General features: G+C 36.2%; 1 protein-coding gene across 2 annotated transcripts in view; it reads left to right on the top strand.

The window, feature by feature from the left end:
- The window catches only part of ccbe1 (collagen and calcium binding EGF domains 1), a 40,853-nt gene that overhangs the window by 10,490 nt on the left and 3,151 nt on the right, over window positions 1-27,212 (top strand). The window contains exons 3-9 of one of the 2 annotated variants that reach the window (XM_023337699.1): window positions 15,200-15,252; window positions 15,400-15,534; window positions 16,478-16,615; window positions 17,493-17,599; window positions 19,245-19,353; window positions 21,022-21,152; window positions 23,308-23,343. In XM_023337699.1, coding sequence (XP_023193467.1) covers window positions 15,200-15,252; window positions 15,400-15,534; window positions 16,478-16,615; window positions 17,493-17,599; window positions 19,245-19,353; window positions 21,022-21,152; window positions 23,308-23,343 — 709 coding nt within the window. Of the gene's footprint in view, window positions 1-15,199; window positions 15,253-15,399; window positions 15,535-16,477; window positions 16,616-17,489; window positions 17,600-19,244; window positions 19,354-21,021; window positions 21,153-23,307; window positions 23,344-27,212 lie in introns of both variants that reach the window. The other variant, XM_014468655.2, reaches the window with a different exon arrangement.

The raw sequence follows: 27,212 nt of genomic DNA, 5'->3' as shown, positions 1-27,212 counted from the left end.
AGGGATTTTAAACAATAAGACAGCACCACAGTAAAACAACTGAAGCTGTCTGGCACATCCTTATTGGTTTGTACACATAATGATTCATAAATGTGACTGACAGGGTAAGACAATGAACATCTCAATAATACTTTTGCAATTCATTGGGTCTGGCAGGTTCTATTAGCGCTAAAAATAGTGAAAAAAGTGTATGTGGCAGGGAAAATATACTGTTCTATGGAATGTCCTGATGTTAGATGACCAATAAAATTCCCTCTAGAAAAGGAGTGCTCAAGTCCAGTCCTCGAGAGCTACCATTCTGCAACTTTCAGAGGCATCCCTGCTACAACACACCTGAATCAAATGAATGGCTCGTTACCAGGCCTGTTTAGAGCTGATCCTCGTCTGTTGGAGTAAGGATGCTTCTAAAAGTTGCAGGATGGTATGTCTCGAGGACTGGACTTGAGCACCCCTGCTCTAGAAGATTCCAACGAGCAAAATTTTCATGTACAATAAATATTTTCTTCAAAGTAAACCAAAATGCTTTTTAGCAATCATTTTAAATTAGCTGACACCAGAACTTTTGGCAACTCTTTTTACAGAAGTTCTTGATTTTTAAGTTTTTCTTTGCCAATAACCAACCGAGTATCTCTGCTGCTTTAGGGCAGTGGTCCCCAACCTTTTTATTATCGCGGACCAGTCAAGACTTGGCAATTTTGGAAGGAACCGTCAGAGGCATGTTCTTCTGCATGTTGGTGTTCCCGCTTAAGCCTTTTTCTTTTTTGCCCCGATTTTCCCTTTACGAAAATCTTACAACGTCCTGCAGTGTGTGGTGTGTTACGTGGTGGTGTGTCAACATTGTCTTGGCCCGATTATCGCAGCCTGTGGGGTTTTCCCTGACTGGGAGTGAGAATGCAGCCTGTTGAATGTGACAGGTAGCCAATCAGAAAGCACGGTGACATAAGAACGGAAGGAAATCCCAAACAGCTGACATTACTACATATAAAGGTCATTTTTATATATGTGCATTATATGTGGTTATGTTTATTCAGTTAAAAATGTTAACTGCGAAAAAACAACTCACCTCCAAATCATAGTGCAGCAAATAGAGCGGATTTTATCAAACTCCTTTTCTTTTTCTTGTTATGTTTTTTATCGCTTAGAACAGGGGTGTCAAACTCCAGTCCTCAAGGGCCGCTGTCCTGCGGTTTTCAGATGTGCCACAGGTACGAAATGCTGGAAGGAAATGGCTTAATTGCCTCCTCCTTGTGTAGATCAGTTCTCCACAGCCTTGCTAATGACCTAATTATTCTATTCAGGTGTGGTGCAGCAGAGGCACATCTAAAAGTTGCAGGACAGCGGTCCTTGAGGACTGGAGTTTGACACATGTGGCTTAGAATGAGTCCACAAACTATCACTACTGCTTATACATCGTGTTTGATTATTTTAAATTCACTTATGGTATGTAGGGGATTTTACTGGATTTTTTTCTGGAATCGGGATGTTCGTGAATGGAATCGGTTGATCTTTCAAATTGTCTCTGAAGCTTGTTTGAAAAATTATATTCTTTGTCTGTTTTCCGTGGACACTTACCACCAACAAATCACAAATGGAACATATTATGAGCCATGTCTAAGACTTTCTCCAACTGTGATAACCACAGTTTGAAACATTATCCTAAAATGGACAAATAATAGTAACAGTAATGACCCTTACCAGCTTACCAAAACTACACGAAGGACGCATTGACTATTCAGGACGTCACAACAGGGCAAAGTTCAGTATCTAAAGCATTAAAGGCCGTCTTTGCCTGAGTTAAGGTCAGGGTTTTATTGTTCTCTGACATTTGGATATTACATGCGTGAATAATTGCAAGGAATTTCAATTACTTACAGTCCCTTCTAAATTCAGCTGTTTTCTAGTAAAAGTCAAGTGCTTTTCATGGTCCCTTCTGTAGTTAACATATAACAGTGATACTTGGCCTTTTTTTGTTATGAAGCATGGTTTGCATTAGTATCATATGGAAGTGCTCATGGTGGTTTACTTTGACAGACAACGTTTCTCTGAATAATTTCCTGAAGAATCAGTTTCAAGAACATCAAAAATAGCCTGCGCGTGCCTGTAATAAATGCAGCTTCATTTTTTTTACACAGCAGCGAGAGCTTCTTAACTTAAACAGAGAGAAAGATAGATTTAATGTGGTAAGGTTTATGATGTTAAATCCTTCAGTAGAAGAAATTACAGTCATATTTGATTTGTTTGAAATGGGAACTCCAATTGTGAAATAGCTTCAGAGTAAGAGTCATGACCTGCTCCATTGATTCAGGCTGGGAGGGTAAAGGCATTTTTGACTCCAAAGTGAGGTCTGTAGTTTTAAATAAAAACTACACAATGTCCTCCTTTAACATTACCATTCTGATCATGTTTTACCGAAGCATATTCTTGTAACAAACATTTTAGAAACATTCAGCCTTTTACTTTGAGTATGTTTATTCACTGGGGGGGAGAAAATCCTGCTTCAAACTTTTTTTTATCATATACCACCATTTTTGCTAGCACTGTTTTAATAACTAATAAGTCTCTTTTTTCCCAATAGACAGCACATATCCTTTTTTATGACAGTCTATAAGGTTATTAGTCTGAATTTTGACCATTTTTTGTTTTTCTGCATCCTTTTAAATGCAAATTGTTTTCTTGTTATATAATCCAAGTACACTTGAAATTCAGGATTTACTGGATTTACTAGTAGAGAGCCCATTTCATGCTTCTATGTCATATACAGTAAATTTTAATATGCACTCCAAGGAGTGCCCAGCACTGCTTTGAATAACGTTTTTAATCTCAATGGATTTTTATTCTGGTAAAATAAAGGTTATATGGAAAAGGAGACTCATTCATCACAATAGTAGTATATTTTGAAGTTAACAATCTGTAAACAAGTCTTAAACATAGTTTTCATTATGCCCATATTTCCCTGACTGTAAGCTGAAAATCATCATAGTCAGCAGAAAAAAGCTTGAAAACATGGGTCTGTTTGTAATCACTGCTGAAAAAAATCTAATTTATTGAATATGACCATGATATTGCAAGTTTTCCACTTAATAAAGCAGCAAAACAGCCCATGATATTTACTCTTGCCATCATGCTTGATAATTGTATGATGCCTGAAATGCTGCTAGTTGAATGTCAGATAAAACATGATGCACACATTCTAAAAGTGATTTTTAAATTTTTTTTAATCAGTTCACACAACATATTTTGGAAAGTTTTGGCGATCGGTAAGATGTGCCTTACATATAGGTCTTTGAGCCCTCTTTGGGCAGGAGTGTTTGGGTCTTAAAAATCTCATGGAGGCTGCGCTTGTCTCTTTCTTGTTGACGTAATGCTAGATGGCTAGACACTTCTGGGAAAGTACAAAATTATTCTGTGTTCTCTTTATTTATGGAGTCTTAAAGTTTTATAAATGCTTTTTTAACCTTTTTATAGACTTAATATATGTCAAGGACTTTATTGCGTTTTGCTCAATAAGACCTTTTGCCTGCTTCATATTATCAGATGATTAGGCATTTACTGATTGTCTAGTCAGGCAGTAATCAGAGCTGGTGTGAGTAGTGAAATTAAACATAATGACTAATAAGTAATTTTACAATGAGGGCAATTACCTTTTCCTTTACCTTTTCCCATAGGAACGGGTAGGCATGCACAGCATTTTTTCCATTAATAAAATAATCATTAAAAAGGTCCACCCTGTATTTACTCAAGTTTTGTCTGATATTGAAATTCATTTCAAATATGAAACATTTCACCATGACAAAAATCAAAAAGAGAGCAAATCTGTAAGAAAGCAATTAGTTTTTTAAAAGCACTGTATGCCCATGGGAAACAGGAAGTCGGGGATTACTAATTTAAGTTTTCTAAACATGTAGTTTATACTACATGTTTAGAAACTATAAAAAATTGTCTCCCTTTGTATGTTAATAATCTTAGTAAACAACACCAAGCAGTAGTTCCTTCATTATCTTTAGAGTTGACAGGAATCTGTGCAGACAACAACTGTATCAAGATTGTGTCGCATCTCTTGAGTTGGGTTCTTCATATGGGTAAATCATACTCTGCCCTTTTAAGTTTCGTGAGAATGATTGCTCAAATTTTGTGGTAAACTTTGCATAAACAAGTTACAGCACTAGTTTTATTACTTGCTACTCTCTCTTTCTTTCTCTCTGTGAAGGTGTGAGATAAATGGGATTTGGAACTATCAAAATAAAGTGAGTGTGGATAAAAACCTTCATCTTCCTTCTGAGCTTTTTCTCTTCAGAGCTTTCTCCACTAATCTATGGAAAACTATCTCAGGTATGTCACCTCTGTGCCAGTTACCATTTATTTAAGCCTTTTTATGTGAGTTAATTATATACACTGCTCAAAAAAATAAAGGGAACACTTAAACAGGTGTTTCACACTTAAAGTGTTCCCTTTATTTTTTTGAGCAGTATATATTGTGCAGCTTGTCAGCCTATGTTGTTTGCTACTTTGCTGTAGACCACATTGCTTACACTTAAATGTGAAAATCAGAATCTTTAACCCTTAGTCAAAAAAAAGAGGGAACCTCTCAAAATGTTGAACTTTACATTTATTGGATGAGTAACCACAACTGTGTGGTTTCAGGGAAACCCCAGCAATAAAATGTATTGTTTCACACTCAGCACATTTTTTGCTATGATTTTCACTCACCGAGTCCTTATGTTACCATTGTGTCTGGAGAGAGGAAATTAAAGCAAAAGAGCAGGAGAAAAATAGGTTTTAAATTAATAACAATAAATTGAGCTGGAAAATTAAACTACTTTAAACCATAATTTCTGTTTTTCCATGAAGAGCCTTGTCTTGGGTTGTTCTATCAGGTCTGTGTGTCTGTAATGGTTAGTAAAATGTCTTTTGTGGGTAGTTCAAATAGTCATTAACAAGTGAGTTATAGTAATGATTGATCAAATGGGAAAGTGCTAATTTCTCTGAGTGCACGTTGTTCTTATTTCTCTCTAAGAACAGTGTGCACTCAGAGAAATTTCCTAAAACAGTTCATTATCAAGGGAGAAGCAAGGTTTTATGTGACAAGAACATGTTGCCCTTCATCAGGTAAAAGATTAAATAGTTTGTTTTTTGGGGGGAAGGTTTCAGTTTAGCCTACCATTCATTTCCAAATGATCTTTGTAGTTAATGCCCCCTTTATTCACATCACTTGATTTTAAGTCTGTAAAACAAAGTGATGTTTATTTGACATTAAAGTTGTTAAAACTCTGTATAAAACTTCTTTAAATATGTGTATAAGATGTTTCTGATCCTGAAATGAAAGGAAACTTCTGACTTGACAACTGTTGATTAGACAGTGACTTATACTTTCCATTTAGAAGATAAGCCACAAATGGTCATTATAGAAACTGCTTATGTGCTGTGTGAAAGTGGATTTACTGGAGGTTTATTGTGGAAAGTAAATGAGCACAAACAAAGATTTGTGGGGCAAAGCCCATTTGAGAGATGTGGACTACAAGAACTACAATTGACACATTCCTTGTGATAAGCCACTCCAGAGCTTGACGAATCAGAATCGTTTTACCTGTAGAAAGGAGAAAAAGGACTGCACTGTTTCTCAGTCCAAAGTTTTCTTTTTAGATGAAAGTAAAGTTTACAGTTCATTTGGAAATCAAGATTCAATTGTATTGATAAAGATTGGAGAGGCACCAAATCCATAGTGCTTGAAGTCCAGTGTGAAGTTTTCACAATGAGTGATGATTTGCGATGATTTGGTCCACTGTGTTTTCTCAAGTCTAAATTCAGCACACTGGTCTACCAGGATATCACCATGTTCTGCTGACAGGCTTTGTAAAGATATTGATTTTATTTTATGGTAGGGTCAGGTGGTCAGGTATCAGAGTGCCTGACCACCTGACCTTGGTTTCCAACAATCTGACCTGACTTTAGGTGTCAGACAACAATATTCTAACTCCTCAGACAATAAGTGATATATGGTCAAGAGGAAGACAAGAGGCATCTGATTCAACAGCAGATAGGCTCAACTATCTATTTCAACTTAGATCAAATGTTCAATTCAGGACCTGCTTGTGTTTTATTCTGCAGTAGAATTATCAAGCAATTCTACTGCAACAAAGTTGTTTTCTTAGAGTAAAATTAATCATTTGGGTATATCCAAAAGGTTGAGAAAGATTTGTTATTGTTCTTTCTATTCAGTTTCTATTTTAAAATTCTTAGAAACACACATATGTTTTAATGGTAGGTCTGTCAGCAGAGTTGTATTGACTTAAATCTTCACAGATGCCTTTTGAGACTGTACTCAGTAAGTCTGTTAATGTTTTGCATGCACAAATCTAATTTTGTCAGCTTCTATTCAGTGAAAATTGTATTGCACTGTGACCCCATGTTGAGAATCACTGTTGGAGGATGTATTTTTGTGGAAGTTGTTAAACAACTGGGCTGACTTTCATCTCTACAGCAGGTTGCAGTTAGAATAGGCTAGCTTCACTAAACAGATATAAAATAATAATTTTCTTTGGAATCAAGTTTCATCATATCCCATGCCAAGACATATGTCTGTAATCATTACTGTAACATCACTGAAGATACCAACACTTGAAAGAGAATTTCAACTATCAGTTTGTTTTAGCAGAGACTTTAGCTATTTTTCTAAAGGTCTGCTTATACCAAAAACATCACATAGTAAAATCCTTTATCCATTTCTGAGTGATGTATTTTTAGCTGAGCAGGTGACCTTTCCAAGGTTTTTAGAGTCTGGAGTTTTGGGACACGCAAAGGTATTCAGGCATTCAGACAACGTATTCACTGTGCTGAGTCTTTTTTGTCAAGGGACTGTTTCTTTGGATTCTTCACTGGCAGCTGTGTCTCTGCAAATGTGATGTTGATATGTTTAACTCTGGAATCACAGATGTGTTGCTCAACCTTATCTCCTGTTTATCTTGACAACCAATAAGTGACACAATGTTGACACTCTTTTGGCATGCAATTGAAGCTTTTGACTTGATCTATCAGATTTTGTGCTGTGAATTCCCAGAACAAGCATTCAAACCAAAAGGTTTTACAGGTCGTCATTGACTCTCGAATATGTGGATTTGGATGTACTTTAACTGCATTTGTTTCACACATAGGTGTGAGGAATTTAATTCATCTGGGAAGTTAAGCATTGAACTTTTTTTTGTCAGTTTCTTGTTTTTCATGAGAGTTTCTCTTGGGTTTATAGTTTTGATAATTTCTTATGTGTTTTGTTTTATTTGTTTTGATTAAATATGCCTTGTGTGTGCTTTATTTTAGATTTACTTAGTTACTTAAGATATATCATGATTTTAATTTCTTTTGTTTGTAGATTTATGTTTTCCCAGCTCCGCTGTTAGTGTTTACTTCCTCTTGCTCCACTGTGTCTGCCTTCTTCTCTACCTTCTCAGCTGCACTCAGTAATGAGTCCTGGTCAATGGTCCAACAATCACACTCCTGATATTTAACTTCTTCTCTTTGTCTCACACCTTACTTATTGGTTTTATTTCCTCTATATTACCAGGTCTCTGTGTACCCTGGCTCTCTGTGTTCTCTCCCCAGTTTGTAAGTTGTGTTTTATCTTCTTTAATAAAACTCTTTTCATTATTTACCTCTTGGATCCCAGCTTGCATTTTAGTCTACTTTAGACAAGCAACAGAACTTTTCTGTCATGTAATTCTCACCAAGGAAATCAATTCAAATAAGGGTGTGTGTTACTGTAAGTGTAATAACATGAAATGATACAGAACAGCATGAAACTCACAAAAAGCTGTTAAAAGGCATAGCAAGCCAAATAAATAGCTAAAAAGTCAAAGTCAAAAAAGTAGAATTGAAAAAGCAATTCTACTGCTTATCAGGCTAGTTACTTCTTAACTGATGGCCTATAAAAAGCTTTTTCATCATCATGTCACATAATCCAAATCCAATAGTGGGTGCAATCAAAGTGCTCTCTCAAGCACATTTATTGTTGCAAAGCCACAAGTTTGCAACCAATAAATCCTTCAAAAATCCAGATTTTTTAGGTCCAAAATCTGGAAGTTGAAAGCTTGTCTTGCAGAGGAGTTTGAATAAAAGTCCTAAAGGCTGTCCAAGACCTAATGACCACTGACAGAGTTCTTCAGAAAGTCTTGGACTTGTGCAGTTTTTCCATTAAAACTAAGTAATTCACTCAGACGCAATGGCTTCTCTGAATAATATAGTTTGGCCAGATTAGATCAAAATCTAATTCTGTCATTTCTCAACTCCTGTTCAAAGGAGAAATTGCCCCATTCAACACACTATAAAGCACAAAGGGGAGTTTGGAGGTGGGTACATCATGATGTGGTTTGTTGTTCTGCATATGGTAATGGCAGATTCAATGTGATTGAAAAACGACTGGATGGAAAAAATGCTAATACAGTCCTCATCAGGATCTGAGGACTGAAGGTAAAACCAGAGTGGATTTCTCAGCAAGATAATGATCCCAAATGCACAGCCAAGTCAATTCTCAGTTGGTTTCAGACAAGGAAATTAAAGCTTCTTGTCAGTTACCCCAGAATGCAACGTAAGATACCATGGAAAGGCAGATTAATAGACCATATTATGCAATAGCAACACATCAAGTTTCTCCATACAGGTGGAATCTTGAAAAATATGGTTTTCAAAAAAAAGGACTTTTCTATGAAGTATTAAAAAAATATTATCATACTCTTATATTTTATTAGAAATATCTTAATTTATGGACTAAAATGTTTTGATTTCTTTGTGTATGTGGATTGTCAAGGTTGTTACTGACATCTGGAATGAATTTCATGTCATTGGCCTCATTAGAAATATATTCACCAGGAAAAACCTTGACATATTCAATTCATTTTCACCACAGTATATCTGCTTATTGTTCTTTTTGTTTCCTTTATCACTTGTTTTAGTGTTTCATTTAGTTTGAACAGATGGGGACATGCATCAGTTTTTTTCTGTATATCATGATATCATACCCAGATGGTATTTTAGCAGTGCAGAACAGGCTGAGCAGCAGCTAAACTGTCACGTTAAATTGTATCTCAAGTGAAAAGTTCAAGGCAAAAAGTGGATTTCTCTGGCTCAAAGGGAAAAAATAAAAATACCTCCATTTGTTCTGTTAGGGGAAATTCTGTCTCTCCTTGTATTTGCCTGAGCAACCGGCAATCTCTTAAGAAATCTTGTAGCTTATCAAGCAGCATCTAAAACGTACAAGGAATGTGGTTTAAAAATAGATAATAAATATTGTCAGACTGCTCTTTCTACTCTTTATCATTTCCTCATAACCACAATTGGCAATGGTTTGCTTCATCAATGTTAGGATTTGCAATACCTGCTATAATTTTTCATGTCATGTTGGCCGATTGCTAAATTGCCAACATTATTTCTGTCAACATGTAGCAAGTAATAATTCTCTCAATTGTGTTTTTTTTTTTTATTTTATTAAGATAGATGGGGCACATGTTGTTCTTATATCCTTGCCAGGTCCACAACGCTGTAACTTTTAAACAGATCTTTTCATTTGTGACAAAGTTTTAGGGTGCATGACTTTGCCAGTAATGGACAGACTGAATGTTCTATCAACATTTGGAAAATGCTGAAAAAGAACTTAGGCAGTCACTCTTGCTGAGGAAGCATCTGATTTTATTGATGGTTTTGTGCAAATATGCTGTTCATTTGAGGTTTTACATCACACTTAGCCAAAACCGATCTCAGTATCTTGCATGCAGAAAAAATGGCAATGCCATAAACCTTTGGAATAATTTAAAACAACACATAATAATAATTTAGAGTATGATGTGAACATTTTCTTTCAAATGGTTTGGATTTTGATTTGATAGATTATAGTTTTTCATGCCATTTTAAAATTAATGGTATGAAAATTAATGGTAGCATGGCTAGCAAATAGTTTAATTTACACTAAAGCTATTTGCTAAGGCTCTCAGATCTTAGGTGCATGGTTAGCTTGTGAAGTATTTATTGTAGCTCTTTTAGTGGAAAGCCATTTTAAATTTTCATATTTATTGCATTGTTCTGCTTACATCTGGCTGCAGTTGGTTACAGCTGATGGAAAATACACTCATTTTTACCTAGAGATTCATAAATATTCAGAATAGTTTGACCTTTCTGAGTAACTTGTTTTCAATTTCTCACATTTCACCGACTACAATGATAATTTGCTTTAACAAAGCCATATTATTGATGACTATCAGGAATTTGCACATACCGTATTTTCCGCACTATAAGGCACACCACATTATAAGGCGCACCTTCAGTGAATGGCCTATTTTAAAACTTTTTTCATATATAAGGCGCACCGCATTATAAGGCGCATAGAATAGACGCTACAGTAGAGGCTGGGGTTACGTTATGCATCCATTAGATGGAACTGTGCTAAAGGGAATGTCAACAAAATAGTCAGATAAGTCAGTCAAACTTTATTAATAGATTACAAACCAGCATTCTGAAAACTCCGTTCATTCCCAAAATGATCAGCTGTTGCTTCCTCCACTTCCGCACCATTGATTCGTTCATGTTAAATTCAAGTTGGTGAACTGAAAACACTATTTGTTACAGAAAAATCATTTCCTAAGTACTTTATGGTGTTTTCTTTTAGATCCAGTGTAAAAACATTGATCTGGTGGAAACAGTTGTTAGAAGCTACAAAAAACATCGTCTGATGTGTGGAATGCAGACATGTTTTTGTGTATAAATGGCTACACCAATAAGCCTCTATGGGGATTGCTTGTGTTGTCTCACAGCTGTGTGTCTGTGTGTGAAATCTCTTAGATTTTTAATTCTTAGAAATAAGAACATGCTTGTCCAAATCGGTTCTGAACCTTTTCATCCAGATCTGATTTCTGCTTTAAATAAATTCAGTGGACTCCACCACTTTGAGTTGTGTGTCAGCAGGAATTACCAAGTTCTGGTTAAGACAAACTGGGGCCAGGCTGGTTCAGCATGTTGTTTCAGAGTCTCTGTTTATAAGGTGATTAAAGTGCTTATGCTTCACCCCAGGCAACTGAGGTCAGACTAGCTTATGTCTAGATTTCAAGCGGCTGGTGTAAAGTGATCCGTGTCACTGGCAAAATGTAATAACCTTTAGGGTGAGAAAAGGCACAGGTGGCAAAACAAACAGATTTTCTGTGATGCTCTGAACACTGAACAAGTGCAGGGCTTTCTGTCTGAAAGTAAATGTCAGTCACAACATGCCCTTCCTGGGCGTGCAGATGTGTGACCTTGCAAACATGGCTCATTGATATTCTTGGAGAAAAGTGTCATGAAGGCATTTGGGAAATCTTGTTCTTTAACTTATGAATATGAATGAAATCCACGTGTTTTGCGTTTGTTTGCTCATTGGCATGAAGTTGATGAATAAACAGGATTTTATTTTTAGCTATTCGCAAAGGTTCAAAAGCTCTGGATATTACAGTTTGGTTTCTTTATTTATTTTTTGTTTGTTTTTTTGTTTTTTCTGCTTTTGTTGTTGTGGTTCTGACATGAAATGTTTCTTAATTTTAACCCCCCAGTGAGATGTTTAGTTCATTGACTGAAAAAATATTGATACTGGTAAATATTTCACATTTTTTGACATGAAGACAGCAAATTTCTGTTTTTTAATAGCAATCTTTTATGTAGTGGCAGTGCAGTGGTGCCATTCTCTTTTTGTATTTGGATGATTGTTTGATTAAGGGTTAGGGTTAACCCTCTCTAACAAACATTTGAAGCTGTATCTATGTTGAGATTAAATTGCAGACAGACTTTCTTTGCTAATTGATGACCTTTTGGTTTAGGCTAAAAGTAGCTACATAATTTTGCCCAACTTGACACGTTTCTTGTTTTGTGGTCTTTCTGTATAAATTATATATTTCCAGGGTCCAGTAGTGTCTAATTAGTTGCGTGATGCACTGACCTTCACACCAGTTTTAATCATGCTGTTGTTTTACCGTCACGTACATTTCATGTTGCTACTGTCTAATTTCTGTTTTAATTTAGACACAAGTGTGTGTCACATATGTGCAGAAGGTTAGCCAAAGGGTAATAGCAATTTAAAATTAAATCAATTATTGCCAATGGAAAGATCCAGCCTAATAAAATTAAAAGATAGTGTTATTATTGCATTAAAAAGTTCTGCAATTTGCAAAGTAATCAAACCAATTTAAACTTGTCTTTGTAGTGATGTATTGAGAAACAACACAATCCTATAAGAACATCTCAAAGATACTATTTCTCTGAGTAATAATGTAATAAACATAAAGTCCAACAAAAATGTACTTCCCCCACAGATTTGGATCCAGTTTCCCTGGGATGCTTTTGTCTCTTTTGTGATCTTTTGGAACCGGATATAGATGTTTGTTTTCATCTTGATTTTTAAGCTAACCCTGTTTGTTTTTGCTAAGTTGATTATTTGCTAAAAGTGCATTCAGTCCTCATGGGGATGATGCTGACTTAGAAAGAGTGGGTCACACATTCAAAGTCAACTCTGACTTGGGGTCCACATATATAATACTTTCTTACTGCTATTTGCTGAGCAATAATATTAAACACAGAACATGAAAAGCTAATGACTCCAGGGGTGTAAAGGTGAAACTTAAAAGCTGTTGAAAGTTTTGGCTCCGGTGATGTCACTGGGCATCGGAGCACTCAGCACTTTGGCTTGTTTAATTATCTTCCCTACAAATTACACATTCTGTCTTACTTATTCTTATGGGACATTATCTCTTTCAATTAAAATGATTGTTCAATTATTTATTTGATGTTATGTGACTTTGTCTATGGTGCAATCATCTGGCAAGTATGTGTGGGTGTGAGTGAACCTCGACAATTTTCACCTTTTGAAATTAAAAAGTAAAAGTACATGACCTCCATCCATACCATCATGTCAACATTTGTATTTGTTAAATAACAGCTCTACCGTCTTTATTCCTGCAGCTAATTTGCAGAAACGCAGTATTTTAATTACATTTAAATGTCTTCTTGTTGTAGACATAAAAATCTTAATGAATGGTGCTATTATCATTAGTGCTGTTGAATAAAGCTGCTTAGTATTACGGTTTATTCAAAGACTATCACTGCACTTTAATAGTAATGACTAGTGATGACTTCAGAGTCTGATTGGATTCTTTTGTGATGTGTGTTAAAGCAGCACCTGTTAGCACTTTTCTGCTGGAATGAGTTCAAACAAAATTATAGAAGCTCCTGATGATATGACTCATGGTGATAAAATACTGCAATAAATGATTTAATGGAAAGAACTGATGGTAAGTAAAGTATTTGACAAACTAAAAAAAAAAAAACTTCTAAGGAGAGTAAAGATTTCCGTATATGCTGTTTCTGTGTTTGATATGTCCAATGAAAATGTTTCAAACAAATGTTAATATCATGAAAAAAGACAAAGAGAGCAAATATAAACATTAGTTTCAGATGGTTAAGGTACATAATCTATCCACGCCAATCAAACCCCTTTGCAAAAACCAAAAATTAAATGATTAACTACGTTTTTTGTTGTAGTTATCAAACCACACCCAGGTATGAACAATCCCCTAAACAAAAGTAGGCCAAAATATCTTAAGAAGCATTGGATCATGTGACTCCTCAACAAACAAATTTAGTCTAAGAGCAGATTGACAATTGATCATTTCACATAAAATGCCCCCAAAAGATAATGTAATGATACATTAAAGTCCAATGACTGAACAAATCACCAAGGAATTCTCATTTTGGTCTCTCCTGGCTATGATTTCCTAATGGAGGAAAAATAACTATTGTTACTCAACACAGTCAGCTGTAACCACAAGTAAATAAGCACAAATTAGTATAATGCAAGAAAATGTATAAATATACACGATCATATGGGCAGATTTGAATGAAGTGCTTATCCTAATTAATTATTTTTGATTGAATCACATCCTTTCTTAAAGTGCAGGAGAATATTGTCAATCCAGTTTGGTAAAAGAGGACAATAGCATAAAGACCTATAAGCATCAAAGCTGTTCACTCTTTCAATTCAAGTTTAATCTTCTTTTACCCTTTGTTGTAATCTCCAAGAATATTATTGGTGCTCACAGCTTTATACATATAAGGATCAATATAGGTTTCAACTGCATACCTTCTCGCTCAAGGAAAAGATCCTTTAGGTCACAATAATTATTCATTGTCATTCTACAATTGCTCAATTAAATGAAACATAATTACTCACCTGGAAATGTCAGATCATCAGCAGACAAGTAATTGGATCTGCTAATTTGTCATGATTGATGACAGTTTTATTTCTAGAGTTGGTGTTATGCCTGCTCAAAATTTAATCGGTGACAACCACTGTGCCAAACTAAACAAGCTGTCAATCTCGGTATGTTTTCACAGTATGGTATGTTTAATTTCTGTAACATGTGACAGGATAAAAAAAAGGCTCTGTTCTTAACACGACTACCTACTGAGCACCTTGTCAAATAAGGAGATCTGACACACAATTGATTTTATTCCCCCTTTTTTTAAGCAGAGAAATATGCTTAAAATTCTGTTTGCTCTCTCTTTGATCAGGCATTCACAACCCAGAGCTTTTAATGCAGAAGCTTACATGGATATTTTAATAGTCTCATCCCAGCACCAAGGGTCTGATGTTGTAGGCTGAAAAAACTAAAGGTTATTTCATTTCTACTTTAATCTCCATCCCTCCATTTTCTAACACCTTTGTCCCTAGTGGGGTCAGGAAGGGTGCTGGAGCCTATCTCCAGCTAACGTTCCAGTCAGGTTACAGGGCAACACAGAAACAGACAGGACAAACAACCATGTACACACACTCACACCTAGGGAGAATTTAGAGAGACCAATTAACCTAACAGTCATGTTTTTGGACTGTGGGAGGAAGCTGGTGTACCCGAAGAGAACCCACGCATGCACAGGGAGAACATGCAAACTCTGTGCAGAAAGACCCCGGGCCGGGAATCAAACAAAGGACCTTCTTGCTGCAAGGCAACAGTGCTACCAACTGCTCCACTGTGCAGCCTTACTTTAATCTCTGAGATTAAAAAATTACAAAACATAAACACATGAAAACCAGCAGAAATGTGAATGGAACCATCAGGCACTGCTATGATAGTGCTTCTATTTTCTTTCTGATCATATTTCTCTTTGTAAATATTTCCAGCAAAGTAAATTTGATATCTTACAGGAGGAAATGCTGCAAGGGCTTCAGGTTTGTAATGGGCCAGTGCATTCCTGAAGGTAGGAAAAACAGTTTGGATGTCACTTTTCAGGATCCTGCCAAAAATATCCTAAGTTTTTGGGTTTACTAGTGTCTGATCATTTTCAGTATCATCTGTTACTTGTAATAAAGCTGTATTTTGTCACCCTATCATCCTTTTGTTCTAGATTATGATGTGTGCGCTGGCGCCCCCTGTGAGCAGCAGTGTACAGACCATTTTGGCCGAGTAGTGTGTACTTGTTACTTAGGTTACCGTTATGACCGTGAACGCCACAGAAACCGGGAGAAGCCCTACTGTCTGGGTAAGACCTAACAATCCACAGCAAAAATAATAAAGGGGATATTCTTTAGGCGTTAAAAAATTCTCTGATGTTTGATGATACCAATGTGAACATCAATGAACCAACCACTTAACTCTTACCGATACTGCAATACAAGCTGCCTGTTGTCTCTTAGTCAGGATGCTCTGAATCCAGACAGTCTAGTGAATTTTGGTATTAAATGCAGAGCTAAAATCAATGTGAGTGATTCTGTAATATGTCTCATTATTGTCTAAATGACTGAAGACTTTGTGCATTGTGGTTTATAATGCATCCTTCTTGGGGCATTTTTGGAGATAAACAATCTGGTCAAATTTAGCAGTGGAGGAAGTTTAACCATAATGTGGGGTTTAACAACTCTTAAAATATGTAATTCTAAACAACAAGAGAGTGACATTGTAGTAGTCAAAAAGGCATGACTAGATCTTTGGATTTATTTATTTTTTTGCTATCCAATTTCTTGTAGAGGTTTTTGTATCACATCCAACTGTTTTACTTTGTGATAGTAAGGACTTGTTTTCTTATCTCAAGAATAAAGAATGTCTTTAAAAACATTGCTTCACTGTAACATAATATTAAGTTGCCTAACATTAAACATCAACTCGGAGGTAATAAATTTATTTAGTCTTATCTGTCCAATATTTGCTTAGTTTTAAAAACATTACAAATTGGGAAATATGTTACTGTTTCAAATGCTTTGAAATCCCGAGTTTTTTTTATATGCCTTAAAGTTCAGAAATTCCTACTCTAACCAAACACTCTTCCCTAAATTTCAATACTTAAAAAAATCTAAGTTGCTAAGTTAAAGTACTATACTTTCATAGCATTTTATTTTGCTGAATGCAAGCATGTTAAGTGGATGTACTTTAGACAACATTTTCTTTTCATTTGCTGGCTAACTCCATTCTTGCACTTCAACATGCAGACATTGATGAATGTGCCGACAAAAACATGAGCGCCTGCTCTCAGATCTGCATCAACACCGCAGGAAGTTTTAGGTGTGAGTGTGAGAAAGGCTATTTCCTAGAAGATGATGGGAAGACTTGCACCAAAGGGGAGAGAGGTGAGCGTACACATCTTCTCATTATTCACATCAAACAGCAATGTGGAGAAGGCTCCATAGTGTTTTTGGAGGGCAATAGAGAAAGAGAAGGGAGGGGGCACTACAAACATAGACACCTGGTAGTCATTAGACATCACTGCCTCTTGTGCATGTCAAAACAGTTCAGCCACCCAAACACGCGGCTGGTTCTTTGACTCCTGGTCTTCTCATTTTGCTGGATACATGTGAAGAAAACACAAAACGTCCAGGCGATAAAAACATCTTTTCTGCCCCAGATTTACTTGCCAATGAAGCAGTGAAGGCCTGCAGATTTGCTACTTCCTCCCAGGAGAGTGTCTTCCATTACCTACTATAACATTTCAGAACATGCTAAGCAGTACAAAAGTGTGGTGTGTGAAATTATGACCATGCTTCATGTCCTGCTGCTTTGTAATTTAGGGGAGAGAAATCACATTCAGACATTTGCACCCATCCATTGTACAGACAAACTCCGTTAGTTAAGATGAACAATGTTTATGCACCCAGTTAAGCAACAGCTTATGCTTGTCATGAGCTAAACTGAAATGTTAATTTTAACATGTGACCATTCTTCTGTCAAAGTTTTTATTTTGAATTAGTGTAGAGTAGCTACAGTCAGGGTTGGAGTTTCAGGAAGGTGGCAGCAGTGAAAAAACTGGGGGTAAGAGTTTAAGACTGCAATTTTTCATCTTTATTCTGATCTTTCTAGATATTTTTAACTTCGTGAGTGAACTCATCTGGCTACATTTTCATGAAATGTTTTTTTTTGTTATATATTTTTTATACATTATATGATTTTTCTGTGTCCATGTTTCCATGTCCAAGTAACTCAAGTACTTTTTTTCCAATTTCCCAGCAGTTCATCTCTTTGAGAAATGTGATAATTTAATGAATGCTGGAACTTGCTCTGCCACATGTGAAGACTTCCTCCAGATCAAGATGGCAGTGCTGCAGCTTAAGCAGAAGGTATGGGACAACAGAAGAGAAACATTTGTCTGGCAAAAGTAAAAATTGGAGTCTACTTTTTTTTTCATCCAATACATCAGCACTTGTTTTGCAATACACTTTAGAGTTAGTAGCCAAAAAGTTCAGACAAAAAATACCTGTTAAGGATTTTGATTTAGCTGAAGCATACTCCCAACAGTATTGCAGAAATGACTGCAGGTACATATTAACAGCTCTCAGGAGGTCCATCAATGCAGTTTATAACCTAATAAAAAGAAAACACTTTAAAAAATCCTTGGCGAATAGCAGGCTGATGCAGTGATCCTATAGATGAGTTGGGTGGAAGTTGATACAAAAGTCAGCTGTGGAGTTAACATGTCCATCTGTGTTACTACAGACGTCTGAACCTTTCTGAGCATGTGTCTGTCAGTAGCAGCGTTCAACACTCAGCACTGTAACATATGATGTATTGCTTCCAGCTGTGTGGTCTTTCCATGCTGCATATATACAGTTCAGCATATATTAAGAAAACATCATGAAAAATGTTGTCTTTGCTGATTACTATGTAAGTTTACAACATAAGCTGAAGGATATTATTATATGGTAGTAATTACAGGGATGTTATAATACACATTTTAAAACACCAGTTTGTCCACTCAAAGTCATCTGATTTCAACGAGTAAGCCACAGCTTCACCCATTTTGTGTGCATCATTGTGGGGAGCAATAAATGCATGTTTATTTCAATACTTTAAAATAACGTCCAAATGTTTTTTAATTTCATGATTCAGCTTGTGTGTCTTTTTTCCACCATCCTTTTTCCTTCCAATCAACTCTCCATGAGTATGTTTATATCAGGACTATGTGAACAGCCAGCTGATGCATCAGGGTTATGCAAGATTGATTTAATTTATATTTCTGAGAAACTGATTTTGTGTTTGTAGCTTTAACCCATGGTAATCAAAATGAACTTCAGTAATTTTATTTTGAATCGCCGGCAATTACCAAAGCAGAATGCACAGTAGTGACACAATTTTCTAAAGAGTTCCAGTTAAAGTAAAGGTGTGGTGTAGGGTTAGATTAAGTAAGCTTTCTAGTGAAGGAGATATGCTGTAAAGTGAATTCAAAAAGACATCCCTATAAGGATATATCTGTAATTTTTTCTGTTTGTATTTGAATGCAAACTCACAGAAAACTTCAAAATCTTGCAGGAGTTCTGAATCCTAAAATAAACTCTTGCAGCATATCAAGATGTTCTACTTATTACCCAACTGGGACTGCCAAGTCTACAAGATGTTACACAGATCAAAGACAACCATTTCCAAGGATGCTGCTTACAATACAGAGTGGGGACTGTCCTGGTCATGCTCCATAATGCAGATGTGTTGCCTTGCCTCCATCTGTTTTGGTCATGGTTTGTTACGTGGTGCAGCTACAAGATCCACTTTCATCTTTTGGCAGGGTTTATAGTTGTAGCAAAGTTTTACATGATGTTATCTCTACAGTATATAATTTCCCTGTAATTTTTTAGGGTACAGACCTTTAATATGAAACATTTAAGGACAAAATGCACTGAATATAAGAAACAAATACCCCATCAAGGTATCGTATATTCCCTAATCAATTCTTACCAGCATTTATGTTTATTGTTCCGTCTCTTTTCTAAGATGGCCTTGCTATCAAATAGTGCTGATGTCCCTGTGCAGATGACGAATGAGAAAATTATGACATCATCTGTATTTTTACCAGGACCTCCAGGTTCCCCAGGGCCTCCAGGTAAGAATGAATTTGTGTCCAATGTCCAAATGTACCCTGCATGTGGAAAGTACTTTGCATGCAGAAAAATCATTTGGAGCCATGCAAGGATGTCAGACTAATCTGTTCTGTAAATCCTAACATAAATGTGCAGCTGAGATAGTCTATGTCATGATTATGTTATAAACAGACCACTTGCTGACCCATTTAGTTTAGCATTTTCCACATTAATACTGTAGCTCTTCTGACATCTATAAATCCCTTTCGATTTGACTAGGTTTTTGTTGTAGGAAAGCAATCCATCATAAATTATTTGAAAACATTGTTTCAACTTTAACAGTGTGTACATCTTTCATAGTTCAAATATTTAAAAAAAAAACATCCATTAAATTTTAGAAAATTTTAAAGGGGCAGCAACGATTGAGCTGGGTGGACCTTACGTCGCCTTTGAAGAATAGCTTCTCCCCAGATCTGCAGCTGTCAAGCTCCCAAGACTGGCAGCTGTACCTTGAAGGCGGTGCAGCCTTAATTTTCTTAGGTGTCCAACTAACTTCAATTATAACTCTCAAAGCAAGAAGGTCTTAAGTTTAAATCCGGACCTGGAATCGTTCTGCATGGAGCTTGAATCTTCTTCCCATTTCAGTTTTCTCTGAGTACTCCAGCTTCTTCCCACGGTCCAAACACATGACTGTTAGGTCAATTGTTTCTCCTATGTGACCTTAGGAGTGAATGTGTGGTTATTTGCACCAATCTATGTGTTACCCTGCGAGGATTAATGTGTGTAGAAGATGGATGGATGGATGGTTGGATAGTTGGATGGATGTCCTACTAGGTTTGTCTTCACATTTGCATCCATTACCATGGTCTAACTCATTCAGAAGAGTTGCAAAGAAGGACCCTGTTGTACAATGGTGTCAGTCAAATAAAGTGTATAAAAACAGACAGAATTAAATTATGGATATTTCTGTACCAGTCTGTTCTGACCTAAGATCGTTATGAGGTGAAAATAAAGAGAAGCAATGTTCTACATTCAAAATCAACAGATGTCAAGTATAACAGGGGAAAATTATTCATTTAGCTTGTACATGTTGGTTGTTTGCCTAAAATATTAGACAAGTTAGATCCATGGCTCGGTGGCAGCAAAAATCAACATTTTTAGGAAAGTGATTTCTTATGTAGCAGATGCTTTTTTTCCCAATGATAACTCATAATTGTGTGCAGTGTGAGTTTCAGTTACTTAATAAGGGTCAGGGAGCATCCAATGATTTTCACATGGCTGGGCAACTGCTCTACCTCTCAACCTCCAGCCTCATCACAAAGGTTATCACAACAAAAAAAACACACACACATGAGTATCTGAACCATACGATAGATGTCAAAGCATGTCTTCAGAATAAGAAATGTCAACTCTTCGTTGACTGTAGAGAAAATGTCAGCAGGTCAACATGTGAGCTAAATTCATAGTCTAGAAATTCAGATGGTTCATAAATATCTTTGATCTTGAAGTAATCCTAGAGGGATTGAAAAGATTAGATCCACAAAAGAAATTATATCCTAAGAGATTGACAGATTTTAGTCTGCAACAAAGTGACATTTCCAGTGTTGGAAATATTCTGCATGCCATTGATAGAAATGATCCAAAATAATGGATGGCTTACAAACTCTGCTTTGTTTCTGTCTTCATTCTAGGAGATACGGGACCAGTTGGCCCTCCAGGATTGACAGGGCCCCCTGGTCCACCTGGTCCTAGGGGCTTGATGGGACCAGTTGGACCAACACCAGACCTGTTCCACATCAAACGTGGCCCTCGAGGACCTCTGGTCAGTTTATATATGCTTTCTTTTATCTAGAACAAATCTGTGTGTCCACCTTTTTCACAGTTATAGCTCTGCTTTTGTCTTTGTTGTATGACAGTACATATTCTCATTCATGTTAGTAGTACATCTTTGAAACTCCAATATAATATATCTCTGTCTGAAAATCCTACTAGACCAACCAGAACTTTGTCTTGACATACAGGATCTTAGGCAGAACTGCTTAAAAAAAGAGAGTTCATGCCATTCTACTTCATTGCATTAGGGTCAAAGGGTCAGGTCAAGCTCAAATCAAGCTAAAATAAATGACACACTTTCTCATGGTTAGGAAAGACATAAATATCTGATTTTATTACTGACTATTTGGACGAGACATTAATGCAATTAATATTTTCCTAAATCTTCTATTTGTTTCCTTCATCATGTTGTCAAATATTTTATTTGCATGCAAAGTGTTGTTGCATGCTATATGGAATATAGTAGAAGTGCATTATAACACCTAATAGTACATTCAAATAGTCCATTACAATTTAGGTATGGCACACATTGACATCCTTATTGCTATTGACTTACTGCACAGTTTTAATCTGATTTGTCTCCAAGACCTCTTCATCACTTCTCCTAAAAGCAAAAGGTTAGTGCTTTAGCAGCACTAACACAGAAATCATCATGGCAATATCAGTGTTTGCAGTATCATAAATGCAAATTATGTGCTGGATCATGTGCAATCATATTGCAAATTATATTGCAATATAATTGTGAATTATATTGCAAATTGCATCCAATATTGCTTGGATGCAATATTGAGAAAACCCCCAAATAGATTAGTTTAATACAGAGGAAATACTTCAAACTATGATTCCAGCTTGATGGAAAGTACCCATTTTGAAAGAATTATCTGAGTGCTTTTTAACACTTGTGAATATTCTGGCACAAACCAACAAGTTAAAGCTCCTGACAAATATTTTAATTAAATTATGGCTAGCGTGTTTTATTTTTTTCTTCAAAAACAGCCAGGTGACTTATGCAGATGGAGAATTCCTCTGCTTCTGTAAAAGACCATCATCATGAGAGGTGAGAGGTTTCCCTTGGTTGGCCTGAACAGCTCTGCAATGAAATACAAGGCATACTTTAAAAAAAAAAGTAAGACATGGACATTAATTTCTACTTTTGCCTGTAAAACAGATTTTTTCTGATGTGTGGGTTTTACTAGACTAACAAATTGAAATAATTTAGTAGTTCTGCATTGTGAGGCAGGCGCAGGGAGAGAAAGAAAATACCTCCTCTTTTTTGACCCTCATTTCTGCCAGGTCAGAAAGGATGACACATGGTGATGGTAATAACAACAGAGTGCACCGAATCCATTTACAGCTTCAGATGTTTTCTTTGGCTTGCTCTGTTTGCAGCACTCACTCTATCCTGCTAGTGCAAACCATTGGTGTTGAGGTGGAGGATATGAATCAAGAATGTTGAGGATATTGCCACCCAGACAAGTTAGAAATCACAACATCAACACCTGCAATCAGTCATACAACAAGTTGCACAGAGCCAAACCATGAACTCAGGACCTTTGTTTTCACAGTGGAACGTAATCTGTTGCTTTGCATGCATGAGTGTTATGTGTTTATGTAATAGTTAGATGTGAGTTTCCATCACAGCTCTTCATATTCACAGCCTGTTTATGCAGTTAATCAGTCCACATTTTGGTGAGGTGAGGCTGAATGGGCGTTGTGCTCTCATGAGGTTTTGGCCATCAGGTCACATGTGTTTGCATGCAAGGATTTTAACCTTGATTAATGTGTGACTCTCAGGCTATGTAATTGTCTGAATATTGGCATCTCTCCCTGGACAATATGTTCACAGTCTTTGAAGATAATTATTCCAAGAAAGACATCAAAGCAAGCTTCGTCATTGATCTGAAGCCCCTCAAGAAAGACCCAAGGCCCTCAGTTAATCTCTCTTGGTAGATCATGATTGAAGCTTTTGTGGTTACTAAGAGTGTGTCCATTTATCAAACAAAAAAATTGCTTGCTTTTTTGTACTGGCAGGACAATATTACATCTACATTAGTGCAATACTCAACTTCAGAAACCAGTGAGGGAGGTCAAATATCGCTAAAATAATATTTATATATCTTCTGTTTCTTTTTATATCTTAAAAGGGCCCCCCAGGAGCACCAGGGAGAGATGGCCTAAAGGTAAGAATGGATCCTATGTAGTCATCTGATAATTTTAGCTTTTCAGCAGGAACTATGCCGCTTTGAACATCGTTCAGTAAAACTTCTGATCAGTATGACCCCTAAACAGCACAGAAAGTTTTAGCACCAATATGTTTAACTGTGGTGTGTTGTATCATGTCTTAAAATATGATACAACAAACCAAAGTTTGTTGTATCATCTCTGGGCTATTTTCAAAACAATAGAGATTGTCTCCAATAATGGACACTGGCTGAAGGGAGCTTGGTTTCTTTAATCCTAGTAGAACCATATTACGATCGTCTCCAAGCAAAACCCGATTGATGAAGTAATTATTGCCTCATGCTCTGTGCAGTACACGGATAAACACAATGTTTGTGTTTGTCAGAGTATGACAAATGATTGACACAAAAAAGTCAATCAATTGAATTTCTCTCTTAGACTGCAACCCACTTCCTCCATTATTATTATTATTATTATTATTATTATTATTATTATTATTATTATTATTATTATTATTATTATTATTATTATTATTATTATTATTATTATAACCATCTGACAGGTTAAGCTAATTTTATGGAGAAATTGGAAGACATGCCAAAACAATATCCCTCAGCAGATAATTATCCATAATTATTAGTCTAATCTTCAGAATTGTAGCTTGAGAATGACAAGCATATTACAAGATCTCAGCTAAATGTTGCCCTGGCAAAGGCTTTCTGATGAAAATTTTACCACAAGTTGATACAAGTGGAAAGAACAAAGATGCTGTGTCAAACAGAAGCTTACTTGGTGGTGTGTAATCTATTAACCCAATAAATGCAGGTGTTTGTTTTTCTAAATCCAGGTTTCATGTTTTTTCCATAAAACATGTTTGTCCATGTATTCTGTCTCTCCAGAAATATGCAGCCCGGCTCATGAAAACATGTTTTCATAACTTTCTTTTTGCAAAGATCCATTTCATCCATCATTTGTCAGTGTGCCACAAAGCAATTTAAAAAAAAATATGGAGCTATATATTACGGTACATAAGGTGAAGTTCAGATTTTTTTCTACAGAAGCAAAAGCCTTGTGATTCTGCAGGATGTCAAAAGCAATTTGAACTGAAAAGAGCCAGCTCAGGTAGTTCAGTTAGCCAGCTCTTAAATAAAATCTGACATAAAGTGGCTTGAAAAAGACAGTGACATGTTTGTGATAATTTAAAGAAACTAAATGTCAACTCTTGAATTCACTCCATATCAGAGAATTTGAGATACAGGCTAAATATTTTAAAAGATTAGAACATTTACATGCTGCAAAATCCTATAAATCTTACTATTAATTGCTTACTAGATGAACTGAGTGTATGGAAAGACTTAATTGCATCGTTTCTTTATTCACAGAATACCTTGGCATTTGGGATGTTTGGGTGGATAAACTAGAGAATGATGATAAGCTGCCTGACTGTGCTTCAAATTCAACCCATCTGCCAAAACACGTGTAGCCTCAGTATGACCCTGAGCTACCAAAAATGTTCCTACACAGTCTGGAAAAGACTAAAAAAATACAGAATTAGCTTTTTTTATTTTTCAGATGTGGATAAATATAGGAAAATAAAAACTGACTATGGAAAAAAAAACAACTGAATTACATCTAAAAAAAAAGAAAGGATCAATATTTTTAGTTTCAAAAAGTGAACTTTTGATTTAGATGAGCACTAACAGAAACAAGAAGCTGTAAAATATCCCTATATTGCACTCAGACCAGCTCTGTGTTGTTTTATATTTGGAACCCAAAATTAATAAAACCTTACTAATTTTCAAGCAGTTTTTTGGACAACATTTGTTCACTTTGTCAGTGTTCTGAATTTTATTAAATGGGCAAGCAATGTGTAGAAATTTCAAACAAATTGTGGAGAAACCCCGTATCAAACAATTGTAATAATTAGAAGAGTCCATATTATTCTGAACAACATACAGCATGGTTGCTTCCTTCTTGACGTTTTCGATGTTTTTGTTCTATAACTTAAACAGTTTCAGGTTTGTGGTGTTTTTTGGTAGATGACCATCGCTTTTGGTAGTTATCTACCACTTTAAGCATTTATAGAAATGCAATTGAGAAATGGCCGTGGCAGTTTCCATTCATTGGCCTTTAAAGCATCCTCTTACACTCAGAATTAGGTCTGAACACACTGTACGATTACAAACTTTACCAAGAAAAGAAAAAAAAAAAGAAATGCTAAAGTGATGGAATGTTTTTGTTGGCTATTTTTAGTCAAATATTTAGACTTTGCTTTCAGAACTGGAGAGGATGCAAGTTACATCTTGGTGCTAGTTTTGCACTGAGCTAAACTTGAATCTCAGCACTGCAAATAGAGGTGCTGAAAATAGCCTAATGGAAATAAAAGGAAAACTTTATTTACTTTTAAGAGGTCAAAAAAGTTTATTAATGATGTATTAAAGAATATTACCCAATGAAAATAAAAGTCATCACCATAAACCTAAACAAACGTTAACAGCTTAGAAAAGTAAGAATGTATTTTTCAACGTCAGTACCATGCAACTGGTAAATATTTTACTGGAAGTATCCTCCTCTGGGTATGTTTTGCTGCCAGTAGAATTGGTAGATTGCCCAAAGTTGATGGAATAATTAAATAGGAGGGGCTGGCTCATAACTTCTAACACTTGGCATAACTTCAGACCATCATGGTTGAAACTTGTACAGAACTGTAACTCCAGCAGGACAATGATCCCAAACAGACATCAAGACTGATTGTGTAATGCATAAAGCAGCCAAAGTTACGGTTTAAAAACAATATGTCTACGATTTTGACCTCATTTCTGTCAACAGTGTGTAGACTGTGCCTGAGGAAGTTCTTAGGTGTCACTGGCAAACAATCACTTTAAATTAAACTTCACTGTAATAGTTGAAAGAGTGCTTTTTCTGTAGTTAACCACATTTTGTTGACTGTGGCATTTGAAATCAAGCTTTGGTGTTCTTAGAGGCTTTAGAGCAAACATGGTAAAACTAAATTATTACTTTATGGTTTAACATTGTTAATTGGTCTTTCTAAATTCTCCCTAGGCGTGAGTGTGTGTGCGCATGGTTGTGTGTTCTGTCTGTTTCTGTGTTGCCCTGCGACACAGAAACAGGGCAACACCCTGGCGACCTGTCCAGGGTGACCCCGCCTCTCGCCCTGAACGTTAGCTGGAGATAGGCACCAGCACCTCCTGATTAAGGGACAAGGGTGTACAGAAAATGGATGGATGGATGGATGGATGGTTTAACATTGTATATATTTTATGTGTTTTTCAGGTTTTTAAGTCAGAATTATTTGTCCCTAAAATGATCCAGTGTCACTACTTAGAACCAGCTCTTTTATTTTTGTCTTTCATCTGTGACTGGTCCGGTAGTAGAGCCACAATGAGAGGTGTGCATATTAGAGGAAAAGAGAAAAAGGAATAAAACAAAACAGGCACCTGACAGAACACACAGTGAGGTTACCTTTAATATCAGTTCAGATTTCCTTAATGAGCTGACATCCCATTGACAAGGGCCAGCCCACACAATCTATTGTCCGACTGATACTCAGATCAGTTGTTTTGTTTTGTTTCTTTGGGGGGGGCAATTTTTTTTTCCACATATTTCTCTCTTTTCCTAAAAGCACACCAGATGTGACTTTCCCAGCAGTAATAGCAGAAGTGTGAACTCCCAGTGCAACAATTCCATAGCATCCAGCTGGCTTTTTACAGAAATCAAAAATAAATAAAGCAAACTTCAGCCCAGCTAAAACTGCAATGCAACCGCCTGGGTTGATCCGTCCTGAGGTGAAGGTTACCTTTTTTTAGAAGCCTTCTTGCACTCTACTTTCATTTCTTTCTCTTTTTTT

This window comes from Xiphophorus maculatus, chromosome 8 (assembly GCF_002775205.1).
Source record: "Xiphophorus maculatus strain JP 163 A chromosome 8, X_maculatus-5.0-male, whole genome shotgun sequence".
Taxonomy (NCBI): domain Eukaryota; kingdom Metazoa; phylum Chordata; class Actinopteri; order Cyprinodontiformes; family Poeciliidae; genus Xiphophorus; species Xiphophorus maculatus.
Note: the sequence above shows the minus strand (reverse complement) of the source record. Positions and strands in the feature narration are given on the sequence as shown.